This window comes from Gracilinanus agilis, chromosome 6 (assembly GCF_016433145.1).
Source record: "Gracilinanus agilis isolate LMUSP501 chromosome 6, AgileGrace, whole genome shotgun sequence".
NCBI lineage: Eukaryota > Metazoa > Chordata > Mammalia > Didelphimorphia > Didelphidae > Gracilinanus > Gracilinanus agilis.
Genome location: NC_058135.1, coordinates 279337665 through 279354819, shown reverse-complemented (window position 1 = coordinate 279354819; position 17155 = coordinate 279337665). Strand labels below are relative to the sequence as shown.

Below are 17155 nucleotides of genomic sequence, written 5' to 3'. Positions count from 1 at the left end.
AAGTGTGGGATAGGAGTCTTATGGTTGGGAAGAAATAGCATCTTTACAAAGCTCAATTCCATTGAATCATTGATTGCCCATAATTTACACCTCCTTTGTTTCTTGAGTTTCCTAGTATGTGTTCAATAAATGCTTGTCAACTGAATGAATGAATGATTAGATCCATATTGCCAATGGGGTGTTTTTTTTATTCTTCATCTCCAGATGAGCAAATATAGATTAAAATACAATTTTTTTTGTGAACAGACAGCTCCTTTGACAGTGGCATGCTGTGCTCCCTAACTGACCCTTATTGCAGCACTTGTCTACTCAGGGAATATAGCATGATAGGGACATAAACTTAAAAGCAGCAAGGGATTTTTGTCGTGGTTTTCATTGTTATTCAGTTGTTTCAGTCATTTCTGACTCTTTGGACATCATTTAGAGGGTTGTTTTTTTGTTGTTGTTTTTGGTTTTTGTTTTTAGCAAAGATACTGGAACGGTTTGCCATTTCCTTCTCTAGATCATTTTACAAATTAGAAAACTGAAGCAAATGGGGTAGAGTGACTTGCCCAGGATTACAAAGCTAATAAGTATATGAGGTCAGATTTGAACTCAAGAGGATGAATCTTCCTGACTTTAGGCTCAGAGCTCTATCCACTACATTAACCAGCTCGCCAAAGGTTGTCTATTCTTATCCCCTCATCTCACATAAAAGAAAGCTGATGCCCAGAGAAGGGAAATGACCTCATTAATGTCATAGAGGTAGGAAGTAATATAGTTGGGTAGAGAATTCAGGTTCTCTGACTTCAAACTGATCAAACTTGGCATTTTGTCACATCTTTCTCTTATACTGGGTCCAGTTTGACACCTTGAAATCTATCTCCTGAGGAGGGAGCTAGAATAATCTGTCTGTAAAAGGGAGCCAGCTTTATTATTATTGATCTTAACATAATTATTAATGGCAAAAATATTAACCCTATGTAACATGTACATGCATGTTATATATATGTACATGCCATGTTGTAACCCTGACACAAAATATACATATACAACCCTGAGCAATATCCTGCTGAAGCTCTAAGATAATAAGTTATACCTGGATTGACTGTTTACATTGATGGAAGGAATTTCTCACATAGAGGAAGTTTATAGTCTGGACTAAAAAAGAATAATATCCAAAATAACTAGAATTTTCTTTCAATTAATTTTGGCCATCATCAACAATATAAGCAGGTGGAAAATAGAAAAGTATAAAATGATAATCCTGACTGTTAACCTATGACTACCTAGAATTAATTTGCCCACCAGAAAAACACAGAACTAACAAAGCAGTTAAAATAGAACACATCTTTAATCAGGACAAGGAAGACAATGCTCAATGGCTACCACACAGAGCCACCACTCTCCACACAGAGTCATTGCTCTGGAACTGTCTCTTTCCCAGGAAAGACACCAATAATGGGAATTTCCACAGAACTAAAGAACTTGGGATTATCTTTTTACCTTAGGGAGTATAACAAGGAGAAACAACTGACTGGTTACATAAAGACCTGGGAAAGAGGATGTAGCCAGAGACTAGAAAAACTAGGGAGTGACATAGATACAATAAGAGAAACTAAAAAAGTAAAAGGGATACTTAAGATTTTATTCTAGAGTGATCAAGGGAAACTATGTGGTTTACAGTTGAGTCTGGGACAAAGATCAGTAAGGGGGTTTCTTGAAGGCAAGATTCCAAGGACGTGCATCAGTTTAGTGTTTCAGAAAATAAGGTTGTCAAACTGAATGGTAACCATCTGAAATATCAGTTTATTGAAAATCAGAAGGACATACAGAGGCATTCACCATCCCCTCCCATTCCATGTCCCAAGATAAAGATATGATATTGTGCAATGGACAATGGATTTAGAGTGAATGGTTCTGAGTTGAAATTTTGTCTGTCTTTTTTTATTCCCAACATTGACTATGACAAATCCCTTCTTCCCTTTGAGATGCCTTTTCTCCATATGTCAAATGATGTGATAGGAATCAGTAATGTCTAAGGTCCCTTGCAATCCTACAGCCTCTAAGTTTAATTTTCCTACATTTATGTGGACCTTTTTTTTCAGAACACATTCATTTTCTGCGTGTCTGGTCTTACTTTTCAAGGCAACAATAAAAATATTTACTATATTTGGATGATTAAATATTACTCATTTTCTCATTAAAAATAATTGATCATTTAAAACATTAATTATGACATTCCAAATCAAGCATATATAAGGCACTTCCCAAACCATACATATCTATATAAATCCTAGCTGTTTTTATGTAATAAATAGTTGCAAAATTTCTAGAAATGGCTTTGGAACACAAGGAAGCAACTTCACAGAGCAATGAGAAAGGATGGTAATCGATTCACAACACTAGACTTAGAGATGGCACTGATATGTTGACTGACCAACAGAGTGTTTGAAATGGCGGAGATCCAAGAATGGAGTTAATGGACTGTGTTTGGTAAGTGATTTTGTTCTGCTAACCACATGGTAAAGAGCATCCTTTTGGATTGCCTCTGGACCCAGAAATGATGAGAGGGACATTCAAATGGTACTTAACCAACTAGAGTAAGATCTTGTTGTTTATTTTTGAGGGTTTTTTTTTTCCTTCCCTATAAGCATGTGAAGAGAGAGACATGCTATAATCCCCTAGATGAGAAGAGGCCTCCGGGCTTCCCCATATGTTATCATCATGTGGCCCATAAATGTAGACCTCTGTTCTTTGCCTCTTTGCATTTATTCTTCCCTGTTTTAGATGAATATGATTAGAGATTTCTGCAGTCTTGGGAACTTTCAAAGGTCAGAAGAGTAAGCCACCAGAAGTTTTGGAGCTCCAGTTCATCATTCTGACATTTTCCAGAAGTCAGACTGTCAGAAGTGAAATCCTGAGTCATCTTCTTAACTTAGCCTAGAAGTAGCAGAGATGCATCCTTATACTTGGTTAAATAGACCTGGGCCTGTAATTACTGACAACTAACATTAGGTGGAAACAAACTAGAATGAGGATTCAAACTAGGGAGTATTGGAGGAAGAGGGGTAGCTAGCATTGCTTTGAAGTCTCAATGTGCTGGTGTGCATGGAGGTTGGAAGAGTAAGCTTAGTGTCTCACTTCATTATTATTATGAATACAATTATCATTATTGTGATATTGAGATTAGGGACCATATTGTTAACCAAATCAAATGCTGAAAGTTCTAATCTATGTAAAATGAAAATCTCTAGCCAAAGAAATCAAAACCACATAGGTGCAGGAGAAATAAATATACATTGACCCTGTCATCTGATCAGTCAACCTATAGATGATGAGTTAATCTCTCAATACTTTCAACCAATTCCTCTTCCAAAAAAATATAATTTTATCCATTTGCACATTACCCTCCAAATATCAAACATAAACGAATGATGAGATCAAAGCATTTTCTGAGAACATCCCTCCATCAAATCTAAGAAGAGTTTTAAAAAATGATCATGATAGTGACAGCTCACACTTACAAAGGGTTTTTAAACCCTTACCTTCCTTCTCAAAATCAATAGTGTGTATTCATTTAAGGCAGAAGAGTGGTAAAGGCTAGGCAATGAGGTTCAAGTGACTTGCCCAGGGTCATACAGTTAAGAAGTATCTGACACAAAATTTGAACCCAAGACCTCTCATCTCTGGGCCAGGCTCTCAATCCACTGAGCAACTCAGCTGCCTCCTCTCCTTATAAGGGTTTTAAGACTTAAAAAATATTTTGTATATGTTATCTCATTTGAAACTCACAATAAACCCATGAGATAAATGTACTATTTTTGCCCTCATTTTATAAGTAAGGAAACAGAATCTCAGATAATTTCAATTAGCTAACATTTATACAATTCTTTAATGTTTGGAAAGTGCTTTCAATCTATGTAACAAAGTCTGTCTATCCTATAGAGTTTGCTTGGAATTGCCCTTCCTAGTTCTGGTCAATCACTTCTGAGATTTTGGGTCCACTGTCATCCCTAGGTTCTATTTTTTATTCAAAGACCATGATAGCTCACCAGTCTCTCAAGATAGGAATACAAGGGTCTAGCTCTGAGACTGCAAACTCCAGAATTGTAAAAGAGGATTCAATCTCTTATCCTGCAAATAAATGCATATTTATATATGTGTGTATACATATGTTTGTAGATATGTATGTCTATGTGCATATATGTTATATGTATATGTCACAATAGGTATGATAGACTTTTGGGCAAATATACACTGTCTACTTCATGGGCTAGGGTAAAGATTTGAGTTCATGCCATAAATTCTACAAACATGCATATTTATACATATGTGTATACATATATTTGTAGATATGTGTGTCTGTGCATATTCTCAGGAGGTATATGCCCAGCCACCTCACCCCCAGTGAGGGCCTTCGTTCCAAGGTGTGTGATAATCCACACAGAGATCCCAGTTTACTATCCTTTCATAGACCTTTACATGATGGTTCTACTTAGAATTAGAAGGTTGGAGTTCCTGAACTTTTACAATGAATCAACAGTAAGGTGGAGGCTTTTTTTTCAAGTGCCTGAAAACTGAGAGCGAGCAGATGCCAAGTACCTCTGAAAGCATAAGTCATGATCACCCTTAGGAATAAGATCTGACATTTATAGCCACAGGTTGCTTTAAGACATTACATCCATTACCCCCTTTGAGCCTCAGTAAAACCCTGTAGTGTCCTGTGTGTGGGAGAGAGACAGAGAAAGACAGAGAGAGACAGAGAGAGAGAACTGGAGATAGATAGATAGATAGATAGATAGATAGATAGATAGATAGATAGATAGATAGATAGATGATAGATAGATAGATAGATAGATTTTAAGAATAGGGCAGCTTAGGATCAGAGAGATTGTGACCAAAATACAGTCACCACAGCAAGAAAGAGGCACACAAAACTGATACTACCAAAATTAGAAGGGAAGCAACAAATTGAGAAAAAGCTTTATAACAAAAAACTCAGACAAAAGTCCAATTACTCAAATATACAAGGAGCTAAATCAATTGAACAAAAAATCAAGCCATCCTCCAATCAATAAATGGCCAAGGGACATGAATAGGCAATTTTCAGATAAAGAAATCAAAACTATCAATAAACACATGAGAAAGTGTTCTAAATCTCTAATAATTAGAGAAATGCACATCAAAACAACTCTGAGGTATCACCTCACATCTAGCAGACTGGCTAAAATGACAACAGGGGAGAGTAATGAATGTTGGAAGGGATGTGGCAAAATTGGGACATTAATGCATTGCTGGTGGAGTTGTGAACTGATCCAACCATTGTGGATGACAATTTGGAACTATGCTCAAAGGGCTTTAAAAGACTATCTGCCTTTTGACCCAACCATAGCACTGCTTGGATTATACATCAAAGAGATAATAAGGAAAAAGACTTGTACAAAAATATGTATAGCTACACTCTTTGTGGTGGCAAAAAATTGGAAAATGAGAGAATGTCCTTCGATTGGGGAATGGCTGAACAAATTGTAGTATCTGTTGGTGATGGAATACTATTGTGCTCAAAGGAATAAAGAACTGGAGGAATTCCATGTGAACTGGAATGACCTCCAGGAATTGATGCAGAGTGAAAGAAGCAGGTCCAGGAGAACATTATACACAGAGACTGATACACTGTTACAATCAAACATAACGGACTTCTCTACTAGCAACAATGCAATGATCCAGAGCAAGACTGAGAGACTTATGAGAAAGAAAATTAACCATATTCAGAGAAAGAACTGTGGGAGGAGAAACAAAGAAGAAAAACAACTGCTTGAACACATGGGGTGATGGGGATATTATTGGGATATTAGTAGACACTAAACAATAATTCTGTTCCAACTATCAATAATATGGGATTGTCTTGATCAATGATACATGTAAAACACAGTGGAATTGTGCATCTGCTAAGGGAGGTTAGGGGGTTTGAAGGAGAGGGAAAGAACATGAAACATGTAACTAGGGGAAATTTTCAAAATTAAAATTAAAAAAAAAGAGGCACAATTCAAACCTAGGCTCCCAAGTCACAGCACAAATGTGTCTACCGGCAGAACTTGTTGGTAAGGATCCTTGGTTTTGAGGGGTTACACATATTTGATATGTCCCTGATTCTTGTTGCTTCTTTCTCCATGTCCCCAGTGATCTCCATACCCCTCAAAATTTCACCTCCCTTTTATGTATTTCCTTCCTGCATTAGGGTGTATTCTCCTTGAAGACAAGAACCATTTTGCTTATTGCTCTTTGTATTCTTAGGGCTTTGCACTATCTCCAGTACATAATAACTGTGCAATCGATACTTTATCTAACTGCCTATATATCTAATTATCTATCTATTCCCCTTCTCCCTCCAGGGCAGGAATTCTTCACTTTCTGGTCATAGAGCCTTTGATGATTTCTAAAGTTTATAGCTCTTGTCTCAGAATATGGTTTTAAAATGCATAAACCAAAATATACAGAATTACAAAGAAAATTGCAGAGAGAATATATACATACAGTCTATATTGTCTTTAATAATTATGGTAATTTGAATTTATGATAAGCACAAATGATATTTAATGGTATTAATATGAGATTCAGATTGCAGAGTGCAATTCTAGCTGCAGAGAGGGGGTCAGGCCACAGCTCAGAATTCCATAGGGCCTCCCGAGAACTACAAAAATGAAAATATCTGTGATTTCTATGGGCAACAGTCATAGGTACTGCTCATGTTACTGTGACACGTTTCCTATATTCAGTGTTGAAGAAAATATTAAATATTAGTTTGGATTAAGTGAAAAGAAAGATCTAATTTGTTGCAGATTTAACTTCTTTGGTGCCTTGAAATCTAGAATAAGAATCCCATAAAAACAAACTGTAAAATGTCTACTCTTCATAGATAATATTCTGAGTGGATCCTCTGAGGATCTTTGCAGATTCATGGCTTTGCATCTGAGAAAAATATAAACTAGCAAAGCCCTACTATTCTCCCTGAACTAGAGACAGCTCCCTTATCACCCATCATGATCACTGCTTAGGTACTCCTATTCTCAGCTGTCATGTGTCTATAAACATTGAGACAAAGGTGATACAGTGGGTAGAGGGTTGACCTGGAGTCAGGAAGACCAAGGTTCAAAACCAGCCTCAAATACTTACTAGCTTGATGATATTGAGCAGATCGCTTAAGCTCTGTTTGCCTCAGTTCTCCTATAAATGGAAGAAATAATAGCAACTCTTTCCCAGGAGCACTTTGAACATCAAATGAGATATCTGTAAAGTACTTAGTTGAGTGCTCAGCACATAATATAAATGTTAGTTATTGATTATGATGATGATGATGATATCTCAATATGCCAATAGAGATCCTTCTTCCCTCTAGATAACGACCAAGGGAGTCTATAGAAAATCATGCTCTTCCCCAGCCTTGGTAGTCCTCTTCTGGAGCTGATTTTAATACCCAAAGCAATAATGAAGTGTTTTTCAATACTAGACTTCCTTGAGAACACAGGTGAGGGAAATGGGGAAACTGGAGAACATCAACTTATTCCATGTTCTGAAGGTCATCCCCAGGAGGTGGAAGTGACATACCTGGACCTTTGGGTCTTACTTTGTATGAGAGGTATTTTGAAGATTTTTTTATCCAATCTATTAGGATTTTAAAATGTGTTAAGAGGACTAATTAGCCATTTTCTTCCTCCCTTGAGGATAGACTCTCTGTAAGACAATTGTGGGAGATCTACTATCTCTTTCAATATAGACCAGTCATAGACTTGGCCCACTATTCTTGAGAGAACCTACCCAAACCACTCCTAGCACTACCTAAACTGAACTGGACTTCTTTAAAGGGGTATTGCATGGCCCAGTCTTTGGCCTTAGAGCATTAGATCAGTCTGAGATTGCCAGGAGGATGCCAGATAACTAGGTGGTCTGAATCTGTTACATTCAGATTGTATTACACAGCATAGCACTCAGTGAGTTATGGACATTTTAGTCTCAATTTTCTCACCTGAAAATTGGGGATAATGTGTCTTGTTCTTCCTTCCTCACATATCTCTTCTGAGTCACATGCCTGTGAATATAAAAATGATTTATCAATGATAGCACTCTTCAAAAGTAAAAGAGAATTTTTTTTAATTACATTGATTCAAGCCAAGCAGGATTAATAGCATTCGAGTAAAGGCATGTCTGTAGTCTTCATTAAAGGCAGTATTAGGAGAATGATTACTTAATTAATGATCAACTATTTATTGGATAATCATTATGTGTCAAGAATTGTGCTTGTCCTAGTAGTGGATTTTCCTAACACAATCTGTAATTTCATGGGTATAAGAATGTATAATGTAATAGGTAAATAGGCTGAAGCAGATTTTGCAGGCAGGCAAGGGGAAAAAACCTTGGAAATTCCCTTTCAAAGGCTAGTCAGGTAGTACCTAATCTACAACTTAAAATTTTAGAAATCTGGCTGGGACAGTAAAATGGATGGAAGGATGGATAAGTTGATGGATGGATGGATAGATGGATGGGTGGGTGGATGGATGGATGGATAAAGGGATGAAAATGTTATATTCAAAGCCTATTTCTGGTCAAGCCCTAGGAATACAACTACAAAATAACAAATATAGCCTCTTTCTCAAAAAGAGTAATAAAAAGTAATAAAAAGAGTAACTTGCATTTTAAGGTTGGCAAAGCTCTTCAGAAAACTATATCTTTTGATCCTGATAATCACTATGGAAGGTAAATATTATCATTATCTCTATTTTACAATTGAAAAAAACTAAAACAGAAGACAATTTAAGTGTCTTGCCTATGGTCACAAAGCTCATGACTATCTGAGGCTAGACTTGAATTCAGATCTTCCTGACTCCAGCTCAAGTGAGCAATATATTGTGCTGCCTAAAGGCCTATGTATAAATGGAGATTTTGAACCTTTGGCTTCATCCCCCAGAATTCCCTTAATATTTCCCAAAATTCCCTTTAATGTCTTCTGTGCCTCCACATTTGCATGGTCATGTTATTGTTTTATAAGTTCTGTAACTTCTCCCTCTCACTCTTTTTTGCTCTTGTGAGTGAGCTGGGTTAGTACCTTTTCAGTTAGCTTTTTTATGTTAGTTTAATATTATAAATAAATATTTATTTATGCAAATAAATAAAACTTTATAAAATATATTTAGTTCTTGCATATTCATTTTCATCTCTTTAATATTATAAAACTTTATAAAATATAATATTTAGTTCTTATATATTAATTTTCATATCTACCTCAATGAACATATTCTAATAAGAGAGATATGACATAAAGAGAACTGGAGGCAGGGAAGAGAGTTTTTCTCTAAGAAATCACAAGTTAACTGAACAGAACTATAGGCCAATAAATGATTACCATGAACTTTCCAGAAGAAATGAGAATTCTGATGTAATTACTTTTCATATAACAAGAGGGGGAAATTACTTTCCCAGGGTCATATAGTAGAGTATTTCAGAGGTAGTCCTATCTCTGAGTCCAAATATCTAGTCAATCAATCAAACAATAAGCATTTATTAAGCACTTACTTTTGTAAGGTACTGTGCTAAGCACTAAGAATATAAAAAGAGGAACAATATAAACTCCATCCTCTTAAGGAGTTTATGATTTGATAGGGAAGAAAACATTCAAACAAATATATGTAAAGCAAGTTTTATGTAGGACTAATTGGAAATGATTAACAGAGAAAAAGGAGTAGAGTTAAGATGAGGTGGGGAAGGATTCCAATAAAAAAAGACATTTTTGTTAGAATTTAAAGGAAGCTGAGGAAGTCAGAAGGTGGGAAAAAGGAGGGAGTACATCCTAGGCAGTGGGGAAAGCCACAGAAAATATATGGTGCCAAGTGATAGTGTCTTCCTAATGGAGCAATCTGAAAGCCAGAAAGATCACTGGATCAAAGAGTTAGATGTAAGAAGACTGGAAATGTCCCATAGGGTTGATTTATGAAGGGATTTGAATAACAAGCAGAAAATTTTTGAGCCATAGTGAGCCATTGGAGTTTATTAAGTAGGGTAGGAGGGAGATAATATGATGGGCCCTACACTTTAGGAAAATCACTTCAGTAACTGAATGGATGATGAAGTGAGGAGAGATTTGTAGTAGGTAGTCTATTCCAATAGTCCAAAGAGGACAATGTCAGACTCCATAAGGAATCTAGAAAGCATATGGTGATTAAAACATACTATATTTAAAGCCCTATGATAATGACTCTGGAGGAGATGTGAAATTTATAAAAACTGGACTCTGAACTTCTGGAGTGTAGATAGAGAGAGATAAAGCAAAGAGATAACTAAAAGTCATTTATTCATTTAGCAAACACGTTACCAAGGGCTACTACAATTAGAAAATTACTATATAGGCACTAGTTATGAAAAGAATAAAATGACAGTTCCAAGGATGCATGAACCACGCAATGAAGTCATTTTAGGTGAGTTCTGCTTAATTGAGTTTCTTTATCATAAGACAAAGATCAATGTAACGTGTGGCAGAATTTATTGAAAAATGACAGATCTAAAAATCTTAGAAACCAGCTTTGGTCCATTAACCACCCAGCTGTCCAGGATTCTTGATTCTCTAAGCCATCCCTTCTCCTCCCTCTGCTCTCCTGTTCATATCTAGAATTCTGCCCAAAATATTACTGTTTTCCATAAATCTTTAGTTGCTGTAAAGTTGCAACTTTATCATTTCCCACTGGAGAGAATTATGGAGACACAGCTTAAGTCTCTGATGGAGGAACAGAGAGGAGAGCCAGCTTGCCTCCTCCTGGTCCCCACAGACAAGCTGTGGCCTCCACTTAGCACACCCAAGAGGATAGAACTGCCCCTTAGCTTTGTCTTTGTCATTCTCAATTCAGAATATTTTCCAGAAATCTCAGACTTACAAAAAACCACTGGGAAAATCTCTATGCTTCAGTGACTCATTCTCCTGAGAGAAAATCTGGAGAAGATGCTAAAAAACCTGGATAAGAAGTCAATGTGTAACCTGTTGATGGACACATAGGAACTTGTGCTTTCCAGGTTACCTAACTCAAGGGACAAAATCTGGATGACCTTCTTAGAAGATCCTGTGATAATCATTACCCCCAAAAGCATCTGCCAGTGAAGATCCTCAGGTAGTAAAGGACGTTGAAATCTTTCCCCATTTTCAACGGTATGAATTCCAACCAAGAAGCAGAGGCAGGAAGCCCATTTACCAACCAAAATCTCTCCTTTACAAGAAATTCTTCCCCCTGTAAAGGTCATGGGTGCTTAGTCCATCTATCTAAACAAGAACAAAGACTGAATTGCAAAGCTTTCCAGAAACACTCTCCCTGGAGCATTTCAAGACAAAGACAACCTGTGGAAGGAAAAGGTTCCCATAATCACTGATGGAATCAGAAGCATTTAATGGTGGTAAGAAATATCACTTTTTCCTTTTATTTTCATTAAGTTACTTGAATACATATCCTAGTGTTAAAGGGATTTTTTTAACTCTCCCTCTGTCTCTTTACCATTTAACACTTACACTAGGATGTAGAGTTGGTAGCATCTTAGAGATGAATTAGTCTATTGGTTCTCAGAGTACCCCCTTAATATTATTGAGGAACCCAAAAAGGTTTTGTTCAGATCAGTTTTTTATCAAATATCAGATCAATATTTATCAAATTAAAAATTAAAAAGTCTTGGGGATAGCTGGGTGACTCAGTGGACTGGTAGCCAAGCCTACAGATGAGAGGTCCTAGGTTCAAATCTGGCCTCAGACACTTCCTAGCTGGGTGACCCTGGGCAAGTCACTTAACCCCCATTGCCTAGCCCGTACCACTCTTATGCCTTGGAACCAATGCATATTATTGATTCTAAGACAGAAGTTAAGGATTTTTTAAAAAATTAAAAAGTCTTAACATTATTACAAAAATAGTGTTGACTTTATAGATTCCCTAAAAGGGGGAAAACTGAGGAGTTACCAGGCCATATTTAGAAACCTACTGGTCTAGTCTAATCCACTTCTTTCACAGAGAAGAAAACAGGTCCATAGAAGGAATTGAACACTGATTCACTCCATAGTCAGAGGGCTTGGGTCAAATCCCTCTAATATTTTCTACCTATGGAAGTTTGAGAAAATAATCTATCCTGCTTGGGTTTCGATTTCTCATTTATAAAATGAGAAGATTTGACTAGATGATCTCTGAGGTCTCTTCTGAAACTGGATCAGTGTTCCTATAATCCTAGATCACTTAACTATTCTGGAACTCAATTTCTTCTTTTGTAAAATGAGAGAGAGGGGTTGGACTTGATGTCCTCAGAAGTTCCTCCTATCTACAGATCTTTCATTCCATAATGATTTCCCCAAGAAAATTTGAGATTGAACCCAAAGTCCTTTGATACCAAACCTAGGGCTCTTTCCATTAGACTAAGTGTTTGGGCATCTTTTTAAAAAGTTTTCTTAATAGTCCTGTCTTCTAAATTCATTTTATGACCTGGGATGTGTCAGATCCCTTTTGTAGTCTTCAGTTTTCTTATGTGTAAAATGATGGCATTAAACTCAGTGATCTTGAAGAGACTTTTCAGCTTTGGCACATTACATATTCTATGATTTTTTTTCCAAAATCTCTTCTAGCACTAACATTTTATTTAACAAGATCCCTTGGAGCTCTGACATTTTATTTAATAAGGTCCCTTATAACTCTGACATTCCCTGTCCCAGGCTCTTTCTCAGCTTTGATATTCTGTGCTCTAACAACCCTCCAAGCTCTGACATTATAGTCACTCCATGGCTCTGAATCATTAAGGGCCCAAATATTTTCCTCCTCTTTATCCCACATTGCACCATGCTGTACTGTGGTTGGCACACATTAGTTAACCAATAAATACTTGTTGGACAATCAAGGGAGTGTTCTATAGGAAACTAGGCAGCTCTTGGTTGAATTCCAACTTCTTACCCTTACTATCAACAGACACTGTAGTGAAAAGAGAAATATTAGGTCCCAATCCCTATTTCTCACTCCATTTTATAGTTAATTCCATGTAATCTCAGAATCAACAGCCATAGTAAATATTAAGTCCAGCTGTCTTGTCTGAGCAGAATAGTCCAGTCTAGGGACTTTGATAATGAAGCTGCTTCCCTCAGGGCAGGGTTGCAGGGCACTTTCATCTCCTTAATCTACTAAAATTGGGTTCTCTTAAAAGACTCTAAATCCAAAATCTGTAATCCATGACCTAACCAGTTAGAGTGAAGTTGCATGGGAGCTTGAATCTCAGGATCTCAGATTTAGATCTTTGAAGGGACATTAGAGGTTCAGGAGTCCAACTATCTCATTTTACAATAAACAAGTGGCTATTGAGGACCCTCTATGGGTACTATGCTAGATATTATTTTAGGCACAGAGGATACAAGAACAAAGAATGAAATGAGCACTCCTCTCAAGGAGCTTACATCCTAATGGGGAAGACAAGTACATGTAAATATGCAAATATCTCTGTATATTGGTATACAGATATATATGTATATGTGTATATGTATATATGTATACAGATATGTATATCTATACATAGGTATATATGTATGTATGTATGTACATGTTTCAAAAATATATGATCATAAAAGAGAACATTATTATGAATACATATAAAGTAGTTAAATCTTTTAACTTTAAAAAGCAGAGTATTTTTACTAGGTCCTGAGGCAATAGGAAGCCACTGGAATTTTTTTAATAGAGACAGTGGTAATATGGTTACACCTGCAGATTACAAAAATCATTTCGGCAGATGAGTGGAGAATGGATAATAATGGGAAAAGAATGGAGGTGGTGAGATCTAGCAACAAATTATTGTAATGGTCCAGGGATGTGGAGATCAATGCCTAGACAAGGATATATCTGAATGAGTGGAAAACAGGAAATTTATAGGGAAAATTTTATAAAGATAAAAATGTCAAGACTTGAAAACATCTTGAAAATGTGAGGAGAGAGAAGGGTCAGGGAAATATCAAGGATGGGAGTTACTTGTGGGAGCTAATACTCATTTATTCATTCATTCAACAAACATTAATTAAGTGCCTTCTATTTGCAAGGTCTTTCACTTGACACACAAAAAAGTCAAAATGGGCCAGTACTTGATGATTCAGAACATTGCATTGCAAATGCTATCAGATAAGGTTTGGTTTAGTGTTTTGGAAGGGAAATGGAGAGAAGTCCATTTCAGTGAACTATTTTTCTTGTAAAGTAAGATTAAAGTCATCAATAAGAGTGAAAAACAGGAAATATCTTTGAAAGGAAAAGATTGTCATCACTTAGACTAGCACCCAAATATCCTGAATGTCCAATCAAGATTCTTCTCAGTACATCCCAGCTTTTTTGTGACCCTTAAGATGGTATAAAATTAAATCTTTACCATTTCATACCAGATTTACCAGAACACAGTTAAATCTTTAATGGGAGGGAAGGCAAGAGAACGTTTCCCATCTACTAGTCCCCACGTATCAGATGCATTCTTCAACTAAAAAAGCCAAGAGTTTTATGTTCTCTACTGTAAAAATGTTCCTTAAGCCCCAATGATTCAGAATCCCATTCTCCTGAGGAAGCCTGCAAAGAGGATACTAAATAATAAAACCTAGAGAAATCACACATAATTGGATTACAAATGGTGAGTTTTGCTAGTTTTTTGTTTGTTTGTTTGTTTGTTTTTTAATTCCAGGGATATACTCTGAACTTCAGGCTATGAAAACTCCTTGGAACAGCTGACCAGAGTAACCCAAAAGCATCTTCTCTCCAAAGCCCTCACATAGTGAAGGGCACCAAAAACTTTCCTCATTTTTCAGTTCTAGGAGATTCTGGCAGAGAACAGATGTAGGAAACTTACCCATTTGCCATTGCCTCTCCTCTTTAGGAGGCTATTTGCCAATTGAAGGTCATGAGCACCCATTCCATTTGATTCAAAGCGAAGAGAAAAGAGAGATGTGGGAAACTTTTTAGAAGGTCTACCCAAGGAGCATTTTAAGGCAAAAGTAGACAGTGGATCAGAGCTTTTCCTCAGATAGCTAATGAACTTAAAGACATGGATTGGTAAAAGGGTGACATTTACTTCTTTTCTTTTCACCATTTGCCTTGGAAGCTGCAATTTGGAGCTAAAATTGATAATAGATTTCACTTATTCCAGCCTTTCCCTTTAAAGAATAGAGAACTAAGGTGTATGGAGAGAAAGAAACTTACCCAATCAGAAACAATATTTGAACACAGTTCCTATTACTCAAAATCCAGGATCTTTCCAAGAAATAAGAATGGTCTGACATCACCTTTAGAAGGTTTTTTAATTGACCTATCTATTCAGAAATCTGGCAGGACTAAGGTCATAGATTTTTTATACTACTAGAGGTAGCAAGGGCATTTGAGATCAATGAGATTGCCCAGTGCATAGAACTTAGAACACGGAATACAGAATGTCACTTCTAAAGTAATGGTTATTGACTAGTTAGTGTCTAGTCGTTGGAGAATTCCTGGATTTGATGTTCCTTGTGAGTTACACAGAGCAGCCATGATATGTTCTGCCTTCGGTCAGTATAAATACCTATATCAAAGCATGTGAAATTTATATTTTCCTTCACCCAGTTCAGAGTTTGATGCCCTATGCCTGTTACCTTTTGAAATGACAGGTAGTGAAGAAAACTTTTAAAATGATATTTTATTTTCCCATTTTACATGTAAAAACAAATTTAATATTCATTTTTTGTTTTGAGTTCCAAATTTTCTGCCTTTTTCTGACTCCTCTCATTCCCTCCCTGCCATCCTCCCCTGAGATGATAGACAATCTGATATAGACTTTACATTTGCAATCATGTAAAACATTTTTCCATATTAGTCATTTTGTGGAAGAGGAAGAAAAGGAAGGAGAAGAAGGAGAAGGAAAACAAGAACAAGAACAAGAACAAGAAAAGGAACAAGAACAAGAAGATAAGGAGGCGGAGGAAGAAGAAGAAGAGGAAGAAGAAAAGGAGGAGGAGGTAGAGGAGGGAGCAGAGGGAGAGGGAGAGACAGAGAGAGAGAATGAAGAAAATGAAATATAGTATGTTTTGGTCTGCATTCAGAATCCATCAGTTCTTTCTCCAAGGGCAGGTAGCATTTTTCATCATGAGTTGCTGCAATTGTCTTGGATCACTGCATGTCTGAGAATTGCTGTCATTCGCAGTTGTTTATCAAGAAATATTGCTATAACGGTGTATAATATTCTTCTTGTTCTGCTCGCCTCACTTTGCATCAATTCATGTAAGTCTTTTCAAATTTGGTAACTCTTATAAATGATTTCTCAGCAATAAAAATCTTTTTTCATTAAGAAATGAGTGTATATACAAAAGATTTGAACAAACAATCTCTCACTTGCTCCCCAGTACTTCTCTAGTGACACGGATTTGCTAAATACTTCTAAGTGGAGCAGGAATAGAGTCATGGCACCATTTCTCTCATCCAGCTGCCATATGTCCCTGAGTACCTGGTGCCTTTTTTTTTGTTATTCTCAAGTGAATGTTTATCTGAAGACAGAATGGATCATGTGATGAACTTGTGAAATTCAGAAGGTCAAAAGAACCACCTTTGTGCCTTTAACTACTGAAGAAAATAGTGTAGAATATTTTCTTGAGTATGACTAGCTTGACCCAGACTAGCATTGCATTGATTCAGCAGCCAATACATCTCATTCTATAAGAAGCTGGCCCAACTGAGCAAGGAAGCTACTAATCCATTGACTATGTAACTACCAGAAGTAATCTTGGTGGGAGGGGATGCAACAAAAGAAAAGGACTTCAGGATTTAGAAAGTACCCCTTGATCACTTACATCCTCTTCCTGAATGCCTAAGTACATTTGTCTTTTAAGTTGAAGTCAATTCTTCCTAGAGACCGTGTGTGCATAAGTGCATCAGGGAGGGCAGACTCCTGTTTTGAGGGGAAATATTTTGTGCCAACTACTTTAAATTTGAATCTATGTTCCCCACAAACTTCATATACATAGAAGATAAGATGCATCTCTGGGTTTCAGGTGATATTTTTCCCCTAATTTTTATCTTTTCTAAACCTCAGTGTATATATATATATATATATATATATATATATATATATATATATATATATATATATATATATACACATAAATATATATATATATACCTTT

At 36.5% G+C, this 17155-nt stretch overlaps 1 protein-coding gene across 1 annotated transcript in view; it reads left to right on the top strand.

Annotated features, from left to right (window-relative positions):
* The first annotated feature begins 11387 nt into the window (after positions 1 to 11387).
* The window catches only part of LOC123252160 (olfactory receptor 10Q1-like), a 7494-nt gene continuing 1726 nt past the window's right edge, over positions 11388 to 17155 (top strand). The window contains exon 1 of the mRNA XM_044681551.1: positions 11388 to 11412. Within this exon, the coding sequence (XP_044537486.1) occupies positions 11388 to 11412 (25 nt within the window). The remainder of the gene's footprint in view (positions 11413 to 17155) is intronic.